The sequence below is a fragment of the Cannabis sativa genome, chromosome 6, assembly GCF_029168945.1.
Source record: "Cannabis sativa cultivar Pink pepper isolate KNU-18-1 chromosome 6, ASM2916894v1, whole genome shotgun sequence".
NCBI classification, from domain to species: Eukaryota; Viridiplantae; Streptophyta; class Magnoliopsida; order Rosales; family Cannabaceae; genus Cannabis; species Cannabis sativa.
In genome coordinates, this window is record NC_083606.1 from 47,851,469 (window position 1) to 47,872,371 (window position 20,903).

At 39.7% G+C, this 20,903-nt stretch overlaps 1 protein-coding gene across 1 annotated transcript; it reads right to left on the minus strand.

Moving 5' to 3' along the window:
* Positions 1-1,884: 1,884 nt before the first annotated feature.
* On the minus strand, positions 1,885-3,582 carry LOC115695310 (uncharacterized). Its single transcript, XM_061118133.1, has 3 exons — positions 3,446-3,582; positions 2,659-3,364; positions 1,885-2,616 (listed from the first exon to the last, which is right to left on the minus strand). The coding sequence occupies exons 1-3, from the start codon at positions 3,580-3,582 to the stop codon at positions 1,885-1,887; spliced, it is 1,575 nt and encodes a 524-aa protein (XP_060974116.1).
* Between the last annotated feature and the right edge of the window lie 17,321 nt (positions 3,583-20,903).

The window sequence follows — 20,903 nt, forward strand, 5'->3', positions numbered from 1 at the left end:
AATCCTCTTGCTTGATACTCACCCAATACTTGATTGACTACTAGCTGGGAGTCGCTAAAACAACAAATTGCTTTCGCACCAAGCTCCTTTGGTAGCCTCAGCCCAGCCAATAAGGCCTCGTACTTGACCTCGTTATTGGATGCTTCAAACCCAAACCTTAAGGCTGAATGAATTCTATACCCATCCGGGGTGACAAGAATGATTCCTGCCCCCGAGCCGTGCTCGTTAGATGACCCATCAACAAACAAATGCCATACACATTCTGGTAATTCTCTCGCACTATTCTCCTCTTGCAACCCAGTGCATTCGGCGATGAAGTCGGCAAGTGCTTGCGCCTTTGTGAACGCCCTAGGATGGTATGTGATCTCAAACTGACCCAACTCGACAACCCATTTAAGGAGTCAACCTGAGGCCTCTGGTTTCATTAATACTTGTCATAAGGGCTGATTAGTTAAGACATGGATGGGATGTGCTTGGAAGTAAGGTCATAGCTTCCTTGACGAATGGACTAGGCAAAAGGCCAGCTTCTCCATGGTTGGGTAACGTGACTCCGCTCCCACAAATCGTTTGCTGATGTAATACACTAGATTCTGAGTCTTCTCCTCTTCACGCACCAATGTCGCCCTCAATGCATGCTCAGTTACAGCCAAGTATAGGTACAACACCTCCCCCATGATTGGTTTTGATAAGATAGGGGGTTCAGCCAGGTGTTTCTTCAATGATTGAAATGCTTGTTCACCTCCCCCATGATTGGTTTTGATAAGTGCTTTCTCCCAATAAGTTGAAAAATGGTAAACACCTATCGGTGGACTTGGACATGAAACGATTGAGTGCAGCTATGCGTCCGGTCAGGCTTTAGACATCCTTCTTTCTTTTTGGGGAAGGCATGTCAATTAGTGCCTTTATCTTCTCAGGGTTTGCCTCAATACCTCTTAAGTTAACGATAAAGCCAAGGAACTTGCCTGATGATACCCCAAAAGAGCACTTGAGTGGGTTCAACTTCATGTTGTATCTTTTAAATATAGAGAAACACTCTTCCAAGTCGTCAACGTGGTTCTTTGAGAGTTTGGACTTGACAAGCATATCGTCAACATACACTTCCATATTGACTCCAATTTGATTGGCGAACATTTTATTTACAAGTTGCTGGTAGGTAGCACCAGCATTCTTCAACCCAAAGGGCATCACATTGTAACAATAAAGCCCCATGTCAGTAGTGAAGCTCGTGTACTCCCGGTCCGCCACATTCATGGGTATTTGGTTATATCCAGAATACGCATCCATGAAAGACATAAGTTCATGACCAGCGGTAGCATCTACTAGTTGATCAATGCGAGGAAGTGGGAAGCAATCCTTGGGACATGCCTTGTTTCAATCAGTGAAATCGATGCATGTTCGCCACTTCCCATTTGGCTTTGGCACCAACACGGGGTTCGCAACCCATACGGGGTAGAAGGCTTCACGAATAAAATTGCTGGCTAATAGTTTGTTTACTTCCTCTTTCAAGGCCGCAGCTCTAACCTCATCAAGTAATCTCCTCTTTTGCCGTTTGGCGGGCACGTCTTTGTTTAGGTTCAGCACTTGGGACATTACATTTGGACTTATACCTACCATATCAGAATGTGCCCAAGCAAAAACTTCTTGGTTGTCACGGAGGAAGTGAATAACAGCCTTCTTAATCTCCTTACTTAAGTGCTTCCCCACTTTCACGGTTTTGGTTGGTTCATTTAAGTTAAGAGCAACTTCTTCAAGTTCCTCAATGGGACCCAAGTCAACACGGTCATCGCCCACACGAGGGTGTATCTCTTCTATATCAGGAATTTCTCTTGCTCCCCTGTTTTCCACTTCAATATCGTTGTTTACGACCAACATCTGGGCCCCTGGTCAGGTTTGTCCCCTCATAGCCACATTGTAGCATTCACGTGTAGCTAGTTGATATCCTTTAACTATTCCACTCCCGATAGCAGTTGGAAACTTTAAGGCCAGATCCTTGATCGATGTGACTGCCCCCAGCGTGTGTAACGCTGGTCTACCTAAAATGGCATTGTAGGCAAATGGTAGGTCTACCACCACAAACTCTGTCATCCGGGTGACTATTTTTCGGGCCTCCCCGAGTGTCAATGGGAGAGTGATTCTTCCTGTGCTGGCCACGCTATCTCCAATAAATCCAACCAAATTGGTAGTGCATGGTTGTAGGTCTTGCACACTTAACCCCATTTTCTCCAAGGTTATCTTATATAACAAGTTCACGCTACTACCGTTATCAACCAAGACTCTCCTTACCCTCCTATTAGCGATTTGAGATGTTATCACCAGTGGATCATTATGCGGACTTTGTACATGATGAGCATCTTCATTGGAAAATGTTATGGTTTGGTCATCCATTCGACTTTGCTTGGGAGCACGTTGTTCTGGTGTGAAAGGAGTCTTATCTGAGTTCTTAATCTCATTAATATATCTCTTTTGAGCCCCATTGGTGGCCCCTACAAAGTGTGGTCCTCCTGATATGACCAATACATCCTCTCCTTCCACAGGTGGAGGAATGTCCGGGTTATGTCCCAGTTGTCCCCCTTGTGGTTGTGCCGGTGGGTTAGGGGCACTGTTTCCGGGTGCCCCCTGTGGTTGCACATTGGCACGTGGGGCTACAGGTTATTGTGCATTCGCTCCCTGTTGGTTGTATTGCCTATTGCGTGCATAATGAGCAAGAGGCCCATTACGTATAAGAGTCTCTATCTCATGCCTCAAGTTTCGACACTCGTTGGCGGTATGGCCAATTTCTTTATGATATTGGCAATACTTGGATGGATCTCTCTTCGCACGACTTCCTTTCAAGGGTTCAGGTATCCGAAAGGCCACCCGATGTTCGTTTGCCACATATATGGTTTCTTGTGTCTCCACAAGTTCAGAGTATATTGTGAACATGGACTGATAACCTTTGCACTTTTTGGCATTGTTCTGATCTCCTCCATTATCGCCCTTTCTCTTATTATTGTGCCCAGAGTTATTGGTGGCTGGAGGGTTGGCAGTTGTTGCCTTTGGATTGGTGGAAGTTGTTGTTGTAGTAGCTGAAACAGGTTGTCCTGAGGGAAGAGGTAGGTTGTTAGCTAACCTGGCTTCCTCAATGTTTATATATTTTTGGGCCCTTTTCATAAATTCGTCAATACCGGGGGCACCTCTCCCTTGGAGGCTATCCCATAGTAAAGATCCATGAGTTATGCCTGCCCCCAAGGCCATGAGTCTCCCACTGTCATCAACGTTCTTCACCTTGGTCGCTTCGATGTTGAACCTATTAATATAGGCCTTTAAACTCTCACCGAGTTGTTGTTTTACATTGCCCAAGGAAGAGCATTCACGTTTTTGAGACCTAGCAGCACAAAATTATTTTTTAAAATAACTCAACAATTTGTCTCAAGAGGTGATTGAATGCTTCTTGAATTTACTGAACCATGTTTTTGCTGCTCTTGTCAAGGTCATCGGGAATAACATGCACTTCAGATCGCTACTCACTTGGCTTGTCCTCATTAATTTGTTGAAATCAATAATATGGGCTCCCGGGTCGGTACTTCCATCATATTTTGTCATTGTGGGCATCTTGAACCCTTAGGGGTATGGCAATGCCGAGATGTGTGGGGCAAAAGGCTCAGGTTGCTCATCAGAATCGTATTCCCTGACTCTTCCTTGGGCATTCAATAACTGTTGAATTTGTTGTTGTAATGTTGTTATCCGTGGGTCACTTACCACAGGAGCAGGAGCATTGAGACCGGCTGGTGGAGGAGCGTTCACATTAAGTTGGGGTGCATGTTCTCCTTGTTGCGAAGGAATGTCATACTGTGCTCGATAAGGAGCCTCCCTCTGTGCGTGCCCCCTGTTCATGTGGTTTCTCAAATCAGGTTGTCGCCTTTGGTTCAGATGGTCCTGAAGGTCCGAGCTCCTTGCATCACGTGGGGGGTATCGAGGATACTCCTCATAATATGGAGGAGGTGCATTGTCTTGAACGCTCACGGACCGACTCCTTGAGTCGGAACGGTAACTCTCCCCCATGAAGCTCACTGTCCTCTGTTGTTGCGGCCCCCGAGGTGTAGGCCGTTGTTGGGCATACGACTACGTTGCGGCAGTCTGAGATCCTGATAAGTAACTATCATCTCGGGTGAGTGAGGTTGTACACGCTATGGTCTAATCTCTCTGGGTGCTGGTCTTGGACAGACATAGTTATCACGGGAGATGGTGCATCATCTTTCCCGTCCATGTCCCCTAGGTTGAGGTACATGTCGAGCATGGTTGTCTCAATAGTCCTCTTGCCCGTTTTGAGGGGGTCGAGGCAAGTATTAACTTGGAAGACGACTGGGAGGTGCTTCCCTCTGTCGTGACCTCTCCCTTGGGGCTGGTTGATGTGGTGCTGGTGCATTAGTACATGGAGGCTCATGATGCCTTATTGGTGATGGGGGGAACCTGATTGGTGAAGGAGGGTTCCGAACATGATCTCTTCCCCTCTCATCCACACCAACATCCCTAGGTGTTGGAGGTGGTTGAGATGGTGGGATCCCATCATTGCGTGTTGTGCCCCTCTCCTAACGGGAGTCTCCCCGTGGGGGATCTACAGCATTGTCTTGTGGGGCAGTAGGTCCTTGTGCATCCCTCCTAGTTTGTTGCTGTGTAGGAGGGGGTACATTATTCCTCCTATTCTCATGACCTGAGGTTGTTACTCGTGGTCTTTGCCGAGATGGAGGGCGCTCGCTCCTCCAACCATGGTTGTCGTTCTCACGAGAAGGTCGTTGTGGTATGGCATTAGCATCACGACCTTGGGTTGTTGGTGACCTAGATCTCTCTTGACCTTCGGGAGGGTAACATGTTGAACGACTCCCACGGGGTCGTCCCCTTCTCAATGTACCAAGACGCCCGCCGGTTCCCCTTCTTTGTGGCCTTGTGGCCTCCTGGGCTCCATACCTCTCTTGCCACTCTCTGTTGAGTCTAAGAGTTTCATCTAAACGCTGGCGCAATGCCTCGTTCTCCATGTACACCTCATTGACATTGGTAGTTCGCCGTACACCATGGGATGGTGATGAAAAGCTTCCTGCATCTTGGATCCGACCTTCATCTTCAGGCATTGCTTGTTTGCCTGGACGTCGAGAGGTCCCTTCGCCAGCAGACTCAGCAGGTTCGTACTCTTCATGGTGTTCCATGGTGTTTCCTTCATTCATGGGGTCATCATGATCCTCCTCCTCATAGTTCGTCCGTCTTGTACTCACCATGATGGTAAAGGGTGATTAACACTTGTGCTCACTGGTCTCAATGAAAGCACCAAACTGTTGACGCGGTTTTTTGTCAACGGATCTAAGAAGATCGTAAAACGAGCAAGATGAACACAAGCAATAGTTAATCAAAGTAAATCGGTTTGCAAAAAGAAATTCACCAAAAACAAACACAAGAATTTTACAGTGGTTCACCCCCTTTCAGCGGTAATAGGCTAGTCCACTTGGAGTGTTATTGATCTCAATGCTTGAGGGGAGTTCTCTAGAGTTATGTTCTCCAAGAGTTCACTTCTCAAGTGAGTTTTTAGAATTTGAGAGAGAAAGCTCAAGAGTATGATCTCATGAGTATCAATTTTAGGGTCCCTTTACAAGTGATTTCACCCCCCTTATATAGATATTTATCTAGGATTTAAAATCCCCTAAACATAGGTATGCCCTCCCGTAACTATAGTTGGGTTAGGTTCAAGATACAAAACAATAATAAAATAATTATTCAAAAAATAAATATCTCTTCACTTATCATTTTTTTACTATATTTTCGGAGCAGCTCTAACAACACTCGTCCCTCGTATTTAGCGGACCCGGACGATCATGGGTACCTGAGGGGAGTTGACTGGGTCGGTTCGTGCCCATCAGGTCCTTGTGATAATTTGATAGCTGAGGAGCCCTTTCCACCTTAGCACCTGACGGTTGCACCTTGGCACCTGACGGATTTGGGAGCTTAGTGCGCCCAAAATGCTCCTCCTTGGCCAATGTGCTCCTCCATGGCCAATGATCTCCTCCTTGGCCCATGAGCTCCTCTTTGGCAAACGAGCTCCTCCTTGGTCCATGAGCTTCTCTTTGGCCCATGAGCTCCTCTTTGGCAAATGAGCTCCTCCTTGGTCCATGAGCTTCTCTTTGCCAATAAGCTCCTCCATGGCCCATGAGCTCCTCTTTGGCAAATGAGCTCCTCTTTGGCCAATAAGCTCCTCCATGGCCCATGAGCTCCTCTTTGGCTATTGAGCTCCTCCATGGCCAATAAGCTCCACCTTGTTGGACCTCCATATCTAGAGTAAAAATTCACGCACAATTATTTTGCATTTTTTTAGAGATAACATTATCTTATTACAAATTTAATTAATTTAAATTTTGAATAAACTTGAAATTTAAAAAATTTGTTAGATATTTGAATTTAAGTTAGAATTTAGGATATTTAGGAGATTTGTTAGGTTTTTGAATTTTTTCAAATATTCTCTAACAACCTAATTTTTAAATTTTTGTTAAGATAAATTTTCAATTTTAAATTTTAAATTTTAAAATGGAGATATCTTAGCCTACTTTCCAGTTATCTGTTACTTGTTTGGTTTGTAATATTTTTTGTTTATTTATTTATTTATTCAATTTTTTTTTTTACAAACCTATTATTTATTTGATCTAAATTGCTATGTTTAACTTGTTGACAAATCCAACGATCTTATTTTAATCATAGTTCAATTGTCAATAGATCTTATAAATAATTTGTAACAGGTAAATTTTGCAATTTCTTTCATCTGTGTAAACCTAGTAACATGATAGGGCCCATCCGAATCATTTGACCTGTGTGAGCCATTATGTTTGCTTTTGGGCTTAGATGCATATAGGAAGCCCATTTAAGTTTTATTAATTAAATGGACTAGGTTGCTGAAATAAAATTTTCATTTAAGTAATTTTATTTAGGCTCAATTAGATTTGCGTTTACTCAATTAATAACAATTATTTATTTAATGGATAAATTCCTCTCTTTTGGGCCTTGTGTGAGAGTTAGGGGGCCTTTGTAGTGGGTACGACATACTGAACCTAGCCCTCCCTCACAAGAACCACTCCAATTGTGAAGGCCCATTTACCTTATTTAAATAATTGTATTAGGTTAATTATATTAGTCCAACCTAATTAAAATTGAATTAGCAACATAATTAACTTTAAAATATACGAAATTTATTTTTAATTGAATATTTTAAAGTTAATTTTAAAAACACTTAGTTAATTGAGATATATTCTAGATAGTTATTTCTAGTAACTAGTTATATTTTCTAATATTTAATTAAGAAAATAGATTAAAGTTTAAAATTAATTATTCATTAATTACTTTTGGACCAACTTAAATTAGAATATTTTTCCTAGTATTAAATTAGAATTAATAATTAAGTTTATATTATACTTGATTATTTAATTCTTATATTTAATAAATTTAATTAAATTGAAAAATAAATATTTAAGTTGATTTCATTCTTGATACTTAAATATTATTATTTTTCAGAATATTTAATTAAACAGAAAATTATTTTAAGTTGGAAATTTTAATTTTAGAACAACTTAAATTTGAATAATTTTCAAAATATATTTTATTTTACTTTATTAAATATTTTTTTAATAAATTCGAAATTGCATTTTTTTAATGCAGAAAATTTTGAATTTTTTTTAGAAAAATAGATTAAAGTTGAAAATTAATTATTTAATTAATTTTAGACCAACTTAAATCAATAAATTTTGCATTAACGATTAATTAAAATAAATGGACTAAAATATATTATAATAAGAAAATAAAGTAATTAGTTAGTGAAAATCTAGATAGTTATTTTCTGTTTGCTTGAAGTATTTTTCTAGTTATATTTAATTAAATAGAAAATTAATAATTAAGTTGATTTTAATCATGATAATTGAACATTTGATAATTTTTTTAATATTTAATTAAATAGGAAAATTATATTTTTGTTGAAAATTATTTTTTTTAATTAATTTTGGACCAACATAAATTAGAATAATTTTTCAGGATTTGTTTTATTTTATTTTATAGCATTTTCAAAAATTGTATTTATTTTACATACATTATTTTTTGAATTATGCATTGTATATTTATAGAAAATTAAATTTGAGTTGAAAATTAATTATTTAATTAATTTTGGATCAACTTAAATTGAATAATTTTCGAAATATTTATTGAAAATTATTACTAAGATGGAAAATAATTTTATTTATTTTCAAATCCTTCTAAGTATAATTTTATTAATATTAAATTTAAATTTATATTTAGAATTTTATTCTAAATTAGAAATTTTAATCAAATAAATATATATTTAAAATACATTGATTAAAAATGAATATTAGAAGAAAATATTCTTTAAATAATGAGCTTTATTATAGGACATTCGATCTCCATTGTTGGTTCTATATAGTTCTCTTTTTAGTGAGTAATCCTCCCTAATGGAGGAACATTTATTAGCAATTTAACGCCATAGAATCTCGAAAGATAAGTATTATTTGTAAGTATTTTATTTTTAGTATGGATCACTCTAATGGTGGCGACTATTAGTAAGACTTACAAAAGTATGAAACAATAGTAGAAGCTCATAAGATAGAATAGCCTTGACTCTTGCCTAAACGGGACAACGCTGGATTCTTATCTTGATCGAATAAAAGGTTGCTAGAATGTTTATCATTTTAGATGAGCTGACAACTCTATTCAATGGATGGTATCTTTGACTCTCGCCTAAACGGGACACTGATATCAGTTTGTTGAAGACCTTGGAAATTATTTAGGATTGTATGTTTTAGTATTTTCACTTGTAATTCCTACTTGCTAAGTGTTAATAATTTCTGAATATGTTTTTGTGTTAAACATTATTTGATTTCTATTTATTGTTATTTGTAGTATCCAACATGACAATGACCAACCCCATGGTGTCATTGTTGACTGATAATAAGCTCAATGGATCTAACTTTACCAAATGGAGAGAGAACATTAACATTACTCTCATGGTGAAAATGCCCTATTTGTATTGACTGAAGAGGCTCCTGAGCAGCCGGGTGAGAATGCAACCAAGGCAGTAAAAGAAAAGTTCGAGCGTTGGCAGAATGCCAACAACAAAGCTCGATACTTTATGCTATCTAGCATGGTTGACACCTTGAAAACAAGGTTTGCAAACACTCTCACGGCTGCAGATATCATGAACAAGTTGACTGAACTATTTGGGATGGCATCAATTCAAGCTCGCTTTGAAGCGACAGAGAATTTTATCAATGCACGGATGAGACCTCATCAGAGCGTGTGCAATCACCTTCTCCAGATGAGGAGTTACTTCCAAGAAGCTGAGAATCATGGAGCTGTTATGGATCAAACAATTCACGTGAGTCTGACCTGAACAGTTTGACTCCAGCCTTTTTGCCCTTCATTTCAAACTATGTCATGAACAAGTTGGAGCTTGACTTTCACGAGTTAATCAACAACCTTCAGATATTTGAAAATTTGATTGGAGGACCACAGAAAAGAGGATCTAAAGCTCCTAGTTCTAGCAATGCTAATGGGACGACTAAGGCTGAGGAAAACATTGCCTCTACTTCCAAACCCAACAACAAGAAGAAGTGGAAGAATAGTAAAAAGCATGTTCAAGCTATGAAAACAGTTAAAAAAAAAAGGTCGCTAATCCTGGAGATAAGCCAAAAGGAAAATGCTTCTATTGCAATGAAAAGGGCCACTAGAAACCCCAATGCCCTAAGTTACTAGGAAGGAAACAAGGTATTTCTTTCTATGCTATAAACTCATGTGTTTTAGAGAATTATTATCCCCTTGGGTTATAAATTCTGGACCTACTAACCATGTTTGTTTTTCTTCTTATTTCAGCTCCAGCTGCTTGAACTTGGATTGTTATCCTAGCGAGTGGAGTCGGATGGTTGGACAGATGGGTGGAGATAGTCCAAGATTGAAGATGAAGCTCAGAATCTTCTTTATTATAATTTTTGAATTAATTGTTTTAATTTATCAACAATTTGATTTCAATTATTGGTTTGGGATTTTCATTCCCTATTTTTCATATTATTTCAGACAATTTATTATATATTGGAGAATATTATAATAAAGCTTTCTCTTTTGATAATGAATTGCATTTATGAATTGAGCTTCATTTACTTTATCTTGTGTATGCCAGTACCAATTATATTTAAATGTTTATTATGTTTATATGTGTTTGTGTTTTATTATTGATACAAATTATATGGCATATTAAAACTCTGGAGAGAATCAATGCCACATAAACACTTAGAATTTCAATTCTATGTTTATGAATAATTGTTAATTTTGAAGCAATTATTAAGATTTTGTTTAATAAAAAGATCTTTTGATCTGATAGGGGTGGAAGAAGTTAAGAATAATGTTACACCCTAACTAGAGTAGGTGTATTACGTGATTTTTAAACATATTGTGCAGCTCGTTGCTAATCAACGAGGTTTATGGAAATCGTGATTAATTAAAAAATTTTGCTTTTTAATTAAACTTGTAAAATATTTATACAAAATACTCGGGATCCCGATTACAAAACCATTTACAAAAGTTTTTAGTCTATACAAAATACTTGTCGCCTAGCGACTAATTACAAAAATAGCCTCGCTGTCCCGATGATCGTATGCTCCAGGCCTAACCGCCCCGACATGTACAATCTTCATAGGCTCGTCCTCACGGTTCCACAGCTTTAGACTTACCCTTACCTACACATAAACATAGCGTTGTGAGTCGATAGACTCAGTAAGAAAAGCATAATAATACTCATACATAAATCCCGGTCATGATCAGACGCCCATACCCCTGACCATAACCCTAACTGCCGTGTCCAACACGATACTGAGTCCGGAACGTTCATAGGGATGGTACTATTGACAAGTAACAGCCTAATCGGTGGAACTGGTCATACTCCAACTGGTGGTCATACTCCAGCCTGTATCGACGTGTTACAGTATCAGCCTATACTCGGTCGAACTGGTCATACTCCAGCTGCTAGTCATACTCTAGCCTGTACCGATGTGATACGTCAAATAGTACGGAACCACCAACCTAAGTATCAGCCTATACTCGGTCATACTTGTCGTACTCCAGCTGCTGGTCATACTCCAGCCTATACCGATGTGATACAGTGTCAGCCTATACTCGGTCATACTCCAGCTGCTGGTCATACTCCAGCCTATACCGATGTGGCACAGTCGGATGGTTCGAAGCCAACATACATATCTAATGTAATCTAACAGGCTTCCTAACATGCACGCTAAACTTGTAATCTACATATGCATACTGTTATACTAATCTTACCTCAATTCCGAATTCAGGTGTGCCGGTCTACCTGACTGAAACTATCTGCGCGGCGGATTACAGGCTCCTAAACCATAAAAATCACAACACTATAACTGATACGCTAAATCACTTCCCGGGGACTTTAACTAGGAACTAAAAGTTTCACTATCGATAAAAACCATGGCAATACCCCAAATAACATAAAAACGAGGAAAACTAGGGTTTCTGAAAATTGCCCAACCGGAATTCCGGTTCTGGAAATTTTCAAAACCCCATCCGGAATTCTGGATGCACAACCAGAATTCCGGTTCCTCGCAGGCAGAAATTCAAAAATTCATAACTCAACAAAATCAAATCCAATTAACCTCAAACCTTCCAGACCTGTTCTATATAACCCGTAGAACATTTCTAAAGCAACAAAACCGAGCTTCACACAAAGAAACTCATTTCACCATTAAAGGTCAAAGATTGAGTTCTAAACTCAAAACTTGACTAAACAACATATCAAGCATCAAACCTAGATTAAAACTACCTAAACATGCATACTAAAGCTGCAGAAAACCAAAACAAACTCATGCAATAATCACAGCCACCAAAATCTCAATTTCACTTTGAAAAACCAAACTTTTGCATAGAATAAACATAACTATAATCAATCTAACCATCAAGCACCACAAGTAGCTTAATTAACCTCAAATTATCATGCTTTAACTTCATTAATAATCATCAAAATCCAGCAGCAAGAACAACCTAAAACTAAGCATGCAACCTACCATTTCTCTTCAAAATTCAAGAATAAAAGAAAGATGTAGAAAACATACCAGCAACTTATGAACACTTAATCTTGCTAGGGAGGGCTTGAAATCCAAGAGGAAAATCCTCTTTTCTTGCTGCTCAAAGGGGGCCGAATAGAGAGAGGAAAAGAGAGAGAGTTTTCCAACCTTTTTCTAATTTTTCTAAGTTTTGGAAAAAAAATGAAAGAGATGCCACTTAACCCACTTATTTCAGCCAAAACTTAATAAAATAAAACACATATTACTCAATTATTAAGCCACAAAAAGACAAACTAACAATGGGGCAAAATGACCATTTTTCCCTTCACACTAAAATCACATTAATAACACTAAAGGGGTATTTTTGGGAAATTCTAAATTCCTGGCCATTCCCAACATTCCCAATGTCTGAAAAAAAACCGTCACAAACTACTAACATGCTAAGTTGTGATTTTACTGAGCCAAACACCGAGTTCCATGTTACCGGGCACCGGAAATGCAAAATTATGAAAACTACTAAATGACATAAAATGCATCTCAGAATTCAATAATAATAGTATAAATAATTATTTAAATAGCTATAAATAATTTCATAATTAAACATGATTAACTGCTAATTTCCAAATTAAATTAAGCGGTCTTTACAACTATTCCCCCCGTAAAAGGATTTTGTCCCTGAAATCTAACCTGAATAACTCTGGATATTGAGCTCTCATATCTGACTCTAGCTCCTAGGTGGCTTCCTCCACCTTACTGTTTCTCCAGAGAACTTTGACCAACGCTATGGTCTTATTCCGAAGGACTTTATCCTTTCTATCCAGGATCTGCACTGGCTATTCTTCGTAAGACATATCTGGATGCAGTTCTAGGCTCTCATAACTGAGTATATGAGAGGGATCTGAAACGTATTTTCTCATCATCGAGACATGGAATACGTTGTGAACTGCTGATAAAGTTGGAGGCAATGCTAACCGGTATGCCACTTGACCTATCTTCTCGAGAATCTCGAAAGGTCCTGTAAATCTGGGGCATAACTTGCCTCTTTTCCCAAAACGTTTGATCCCCTTCATTGGAGATACCCGTAAGAACACATGGTCCCCTACTTGGAACTCAACATCTCTGCGTTTCGGATCTGCGTAACTTTTCTGTCTACTCTGTGAGGCAAGCATTCTAGCTTTTATCTTTTCTATTGCCTCATTGGTCCGCTGCACTGACTCCGGACCTAAGTACTTCCTCTCCCCTGTCTCATCCCAGTGGATGGGAGATCTACACTTCCTACCGTATAACAGTTCATAGGGAGCCATCCCTATCGTACTTTGATAACTGTTGTTGTAAGAAAATTCTATCAACGGTAGATATTTATTCCAAGAGCCTTCAAAATCCATAACACAGGCTCGTAACATGTCCTCCAATATCTGAATTGTTCTTTCGGACTGACCATCTGTTTGAGGATGGAATGCTGTACTAAATTTCAATTTTGTACCCATTGCTCGTTGCAAACTCTGCCAAAACTTGGAGGTGAACTTCGGATCCCTATCCGAAACTATAGACTTCGGCACCCCGTGAAGTCTTACAATCTCTCTGACGTACAATTCTGCCAACTGATCCACTGTAAATGTTGTTCTAACAGGCAGAAAATGAGCAGATTTCGTGAATCGATCCACCACTACCCAGATGGAATCAAACAAACCTGTGGTTCTAGGTAACCTGACCACGAAATCCATCGTGATATCTTCCCACTTCCATTCAGGTAGGGTTAGAGGCTGCAACAACCCTGCTGGTCTCTGATGTTCAGCCTTAATCTGCTGACAAGTGAGGCATCTCGATACGAATTTTACCAAATTCTTCTTCATACCGCTCCACCAGAAGTACGGTTTAAGATCTTGGTACAACTTAGTGGTGCCGGGATGCACAGGATAAGGGGTAGAATGAGCCTCCTCAAAGATCTCGTTCCTGAGTTCCACACTACTCGGAACACAAACCCTAGCTTTTTACAGAAGCATTCCGTTGTCTGACACTGAGAAATCCCTAGCTTGACTAGCCAAAACCTCATCTCTGATCTTCACTAACTCTGGATCTGTCATCTGAGCGGCTTTAATTCTTTCTAATAGATCAGATTGCAGCGTTAAGTTGTGAAGCTGACCTACCACAAACTCAATGCTGGATCTAACCATATACTCTGCTAGCTGAGGTGAGATCTGAACCATGCTAGCTACCTGCCCGGGACCCTTCCTGCTCAGGGCATCAGCCACTACATTGGCCTTCCCAGGGTGATAGAGAATCTCACAGTCGTAATCTTTCACTAATTCCAACCAACGCCTCTGTCTCATGTTCAAATCTTTCTGAGTAAAGAAATACTTGAGACTTTTATGGTCGGTATAGATTTCACACCTTTCTCCGTAAAGGTAATGCCGCCAGATCTTCAATGCAAAAACCACCGCGACCAACTCTAGATCATGAGTCGGGTATCGCTGTTCATAATCTTTTAACTGATGGGAGGCATAAGCGATGACCTGATCGGCTTGCATCAGCACACACCCCAGACCCTGTCTGGACGCATCGCAATAAACTACGAATTTCTCGTTGTCTGAAGGCAAAGCTAGTACTGGAGCGGTAATCAACCTCTGCTTCAGCTCCTGAAAATTAGCTTCGCACTTGTCTGACCAGACAAATCGCTGATTTTTTCTTTGTAAGTTCGGTTAAGGGTGTTGAAATTTTTGAAAACCCTTCCACGAACCTACGATAGTACCCAGCTAAGCCCAAGAAGCTTCTAATCTCTGTCACTGTCTTCGGTCTCGGCCAATCCCTAACGGATTCTATCTTCCCGGGATCCACCTTGATCCCATCTTTGCTATCAATATGCCCTAAGAAGGACACTTGAGATAGCCAAAATTCACACTTCTTGAACTTGGCATAAAGCTTGTGTTCCCGAAGCCGTTGCAATACCATCTGAAGATGTAATTCATGCTCCTCTTCTGAATGAGAGTACACAAGGATGTCGTCGATAAACACAATCACACAGATATCGAGGAAATCCTTGAATACTCTATTCATCAAATCCATAAACGCCGCGGGAGCATTGGTTAGTCCAAACGACATAACCAGGAATTCATAATGTCCATACTTAGTGTGGAAAGCCGTCTTCGAAATGTCCTCCTCTCGGATTTTCAACTGAGGATAACCCGAACGGAGATCAATCTTAGAAAAGACCGTCTTCCACTGAAGCTGATCGAACAGATCATCGATCCTAGGTAATGGATATTTATTCTTCACTGTTAGCTTGTTCAATTCTCTGTAATCGATACACATCCTCATAGTTCCATCTTTCTTCTTGACGAATAAAACTGGGGCTTCCCAGGGTGACACACTAGGCCGGATAAACCCTATGTCAAGCAGCCCCTGGAGCTGAATCTTCAATTCCTTAAGTTCAGCTGGAGCCATTCTATATGGGGCTTTGGAAACCAGTTCCACCCCTGGTGCCAAATCTATTATGAAGTCAATCTCCCGCTGAGGTGGTAACCCTGGAAGTTCTTCGGGAAAAACGTCTAAAAATTCCCGAACAACCTTGATGTCTTCTGGTCGAATGGTATCTGGCCGAGTGGTGTCCATCACCACGGCCAGAACCCCTAAGCATCCGCCATGCAATAATTCCCTAGCTGACATGGTCGAAATCATCAGGATCCGAGATCCCCGAACTGAACCAACAAACACAAATGGTTCTTCACTTTCTGGTTGGAAGATCACCATCTTCCTTTTGCAATCAATACTAGCTGAGTATTTCGATAGGAAATCCATTCCTAAAATAATATCGAACTCTACCAAGTTCATCTCTATCAAGTCAGCACTTCACTCTCTACCATCTATTCTGATCGGCATAGACCTAATCCACCTTTTGGAGATAACTAACTCTCCGCCAGGTAATAGGGTTCCAAACCCTGATTCATAAATATCATACGGTCTATCCAATTTACTAAAGATTCTGGTTGCCACATAAGAATGTGTAGCCCCAGAATCAAACAGTACTGAGTAAAACGAGTTATTAACTGAAAGCTGACCTGTTACAACTGATGGGCTGGCATCTGCATCAGCCTGAGTGATGGCGAACACCCTAGCTGGACTGGGTATCGCCGGAGCCCTCGGTGCCTCTGATCGGAGCTGGGGACAATCCCTCTTGAAGTGTCCGGGCATGCCACAGTGAAAGCATCCCTGACCTTTGCATTCACCCCGATGGTGCCTTTTGCAGTTATGGCACTCGGGATAGGAGGACCAGGTCTCTGCACCACTAGGACGACTACCTCTATTCTGGTTCCCTCGTAACCTCTTGTTCTGACTCGAGCCACCGGATACAGTGGATGCTCTCCTCTTCTGGTCCATGGCCAAACCACTACTCCCCCTGCTAAAGCCTAATGCAGGAGGGGTAGGAGCCCCGCCACTCGCCGGAGTACACCCAACTGCGCCCTCAGCTCGCAGTGCCTTCTCCACCATCTCAGCATAGGTGGTCTTGTCGTCAGTGGTGATCATCAAGTCATGTTTAATCCTTTCATTTAACCCGTCCAGGTACTTCTCTTTCTTGCTGAAGTCGGTTGGCACTATACCCGAGGCTAACCTCGCCAACCGGTCGAACTGAGTAGTATACTCTGTCACGCTCATAAAATTCCATATTCTCGTAATTACTGATAGCCACTGCTCGGCTTCCATGACGTCTGGACCTCCAAGAAAAACCGGAGGTAACTGTTCGCGGAACCTTTCATACAGGGGTTCGATTTTATTTGCCGCTACTACTATCTCGGCCTGAGCAGCAGGGGCGGGTGCCACTAGAACCACTGGCACAGGCACTGCAGGAGCACCCTGCTGCCTCAATCTCTGAATCTCTAAGTCTTGTTCCTCAATTCTGGCTTGCATTCCAGCAAACCTAACTTCCCAATTCTGGGCTTCCTGATTGACTTGGGCAGCCTATGGCGAGTTAACATCACCCCGACCACGCGCCCTGCCCCTGGGACCTCTACCTCGGCCCAAAACACTTGGGGGAAACTGAGCTTCTTGACCTTGATCTGACCCGACTGAGATGCCCTGACTCCTAATATTTCGTCTGGCGTCCATCTAGTCTGAACAGCCTCGAGACCCTGAGTTGGCATTTCAGGTCACGATCAACGAGAGCTTACTAATGCCGCTTAATTTGGAAATTTAAAAAAACGAAACATGCGCCTATTCTACTATCAGGCTACTAACATGCTTCCTATCAGGCTTTTCTTATTTTAAAATAAATAATAAGCTACTAAAGCAATAAAAGCTTACTGAACCGTAGAACGAGCTAACTGTTGATGATGATTGTACATGTCGTGACGATCTTCGTAAGACAACCTGGCGGCTCTTATACCAAATTGTTACACCCTAACTAGAGTAGGCGTATTACGTGATTTTTAAACATACTGTGTAGCTCGTTGCTAATCAACGAGGTTTATGGAAAACGTGATTAATTAAAAATTTTTGCTTTTTAATTAAACTTGTAAAATATTTATACAAAATACTCAGGATCCCGATTACAAAACCATTTACAAAAGTTTACTGTCTATAAAAAATACTTGTCGCCTAGCGACTATTTACAAAAATAGCCTCGCTGTCCCGATGATCGTACGCTCCAGGCCTAACCGCCCCAACATGTACAATCTTCATAGGCTCGTCCTCACGGTTCCACAGCTTTAGACTTGCCCTTACCTACACATAAACATAGCACTGTGAGTCGACAGACTCAGTAAGAAAAGCATAATAATACTCATACATAAATCCCGGTCATGATCAAACGCCCATACCCCTGACCATAACCCTAACTGCCGTGTCAACCACGATACTGAGTCCTGAACGTTCATAGGGACGGTACTATTGACAAGTAACAGCCTAATCGGTCGAACTGGTCATACTCCAGCTGCTGGTCATACTTCAGCATGTACCGACGTGTTACAGTATCAGCCTATACTCGGTCGAACTGGTCATACTCCAGCTGCTAGTCATACTTTAGCCTGTACCGATGTGATACGTCAAATAGTACGGAACCACCTAAGTATCAGCCTATACTCGGTCATACTGGTCCTACTCCAGCTGCTGGTCATACTCCAGCCTATACTGATGTGATACAGTGTCAGCCTATACTCAGTCATACTGGTCATACTCCAGCTGCTGGTCATACTCCAGCCTATACCGATGTGACACAGTCGGATGGTTCGAAGCCAACATACATATCTAATGTAATCTAACAGGCTTCCTAACATGCACGCTAAACATGTAATCTACATATGCATACTGTTATACTTATCTTACCTCAATTCCGAATTCAGGTGTGTCGGTCTACCTGACTGGAACTATCTGCGCGGCGGATTACAGGCTCCTAAACCATAAAAATCACAACACTATAAGTGATACGCTAAATTACTTCCCGGGGACTTAAACTAGGAACTAAAAGTTTCCCTATCGATAAAAAGCATGGCAATACCCCAAATAACATAAAAACGAGGAAAACTAGGGTTTCTAAAAATTTCCCAACCGGCACACCGGTTGTCCAACAGGAATTCCGGTTCTGGAAATTTTCAAAACCCCATCCGGAATTCTGGTTCCTCGCAGGCAGAAATTCAAAAATTCATAACTCAACCAAATCAAATCCAATTAACCTCAAACCTTCCAGACCTGTTCTATATAACCCCTAGAACATTTCTAAAGCAACAAAACCGAGCTTCACACACAGAAACTCATTTCACCATTAAAGGTCAAAGATTGAGTTCTAAACTCAAAACTTGACTAAACAACATATCAAGCATCAAACCTAGATTAAAACTACCTAAACATGCATACTAAAGCTGCAGAAAACCAAAACAAACTCATGCGATAATCACAGCCACCAAAATCTCAATTTCACTTTGAAAAACCAAACTTTTGCATAGAAAAACCATAACTATAATCAATCTAACCATCAAGCACCACAAGTAGCTTAATTAACCTCAAATTATCATGCTTTAACTTCAAAAATAATCATCAAAATCCAGCATCAAGAACAACCTAAAACTAAGCATGCAACCTACCATTTCTCTTCAAAAATTCAAGAAAACATAAAAGAAAGATGTAGAAAACATACCAACAACTTATGAACACTTAATCTTGCTGAGGGCTTGAAATCCAAGAGGAAAATCCTCCTTTCTTGCTGCTCAAAGGGGGCCGAATAGAGAGAGGAAAAGAGAGAGAGTTTTCCAACCTTTTTCTAATTTTTCTAAGTTTTGGAAAAAAAATGAAAGAAATGCCACTTAACCCACTTATTTCAGCCAAAACTTAATAAAATAAAACACATATTACTCAATTATTAAGCCACCAAAAGACAAACTAACAATGGGGCAAAATGACCATTTTGCCCCTCCACACTAAAATCACATAAATAACACTAAAGGGGTATTTTTGGGAAATTCTAAATTCCCGTCCATTCCCGACATTCCCAATGTCTAAAAAACAACCGTCCCAAACTACTAACATACTAAGTTGTGATTATACTGAGCCAAACACCGAGTTCCATGTTACCGGGCACCGGAAATGCAAAATTTCGAAAACTACTAAATGACATAAAATGCATCTCAGAATTCAATAATAACAGAATAAATAATTATTTAAATAGCTATAATAATTTCATAATTAAACATGATTAACCGCTAATTTCCAAATTAAACTAAGCGGTCTTTACAAATAATATGCAGTTCAACGATCTTTTATATCTATTGAACTCTGGATTATATTCATAACTCCACATGATCTCTATATCACTTAGGGGTGGATTAAACTATTGACATATGTAGTTCATTTTGAACTCTAGACTATACTCAATACACAACAACATCTCTATGGCACACATATTTTGATTAAATATGGATATAATATAATGAAAAAAATTAGCAAATTATTAGAACAAATTCTTGATCTTATTTTTTTGTTCCAATTAATATTTTACTGTTGTAATAGAAATTGATACCAATAGAAGTTCTTGGACATAGTATCATAGTACGTTATTTGAGTGGGAGAATTTTAATTCTAGTCCCATCTTCATTTGGATGACACTTGTGATAGGAACTATAGAATTCAACTGAGAAAGTAAATCTAACCATTTATATGGATAGAAATAACTTATCAGAATTTTGAGAATAAGATAGTTGAATTTTGCATAGTCTATTCGAATGACTTAGGCAAAAATTCCTAATCCTCATGAATTTTTTTTTTTGGTATCTCTAATGATTACTTAATCTTAAGCAAGTATTTTTACATTAAAGTAAATACTAGATTGCTATGTTGATAGCTTAGTCTAGAAGGATCTTACAGTTTCAGATTAAGGTAATATGTCACAACAAGATATCCCTAAAGAACAATACTTGCTTAAGATTAAGTAATCATTAGAGATTACTTAACCTCTTACATTATATCAAGACAATAGATTGATTGAAATGCACTACTTGTTTTATGTTAGTGCAAGTGGGAGTTTGTTGGGATTTTATGCCCTAAATAAAACCCATTTCAATTTAATCTGATTTATTATCAATAAAAGATTAGAAGTCAGTTATGTTACATGTAGTTTTTCATGTTTATGGTTTAATATATACAAAATCTGTTAAGTCCAGAACATATAGTTGTTCACAATTACAGTGATGTCAACACAGTGGAATGTGATTGTGATTATATGCTTCAAAAGACAATGTCCCTGGTTCATCAGGGCACTGGATTTACACTGATGTGATAATCAGCGATAAAGTATGGATACACCTTAGATAAGTGTTATGTTCTTTC

Coding starts and splice junctions, on each gene's coding strand:
- LOC115695310 (XM_061118133.1), bottom strand. CDS start 3,582: ATGACAAAATATGATGGAAGTACCGACCCGGGAGCCCATATTATTGAT. Junction 3,365..3,445: donor ACAAGAGCAGCAAAAACATG/GTTCAGTAAATT, acceptor TTGTGCTGCTAG/GTCTCAAAAACGTGAATGCT. Junction 2,617..2,658: donor ACAACCAACAGGGAGCGAAT/GCACAATAACCT, acceptor GTGCAACCACAG/GGGGCACCCGGAAACAGTGC.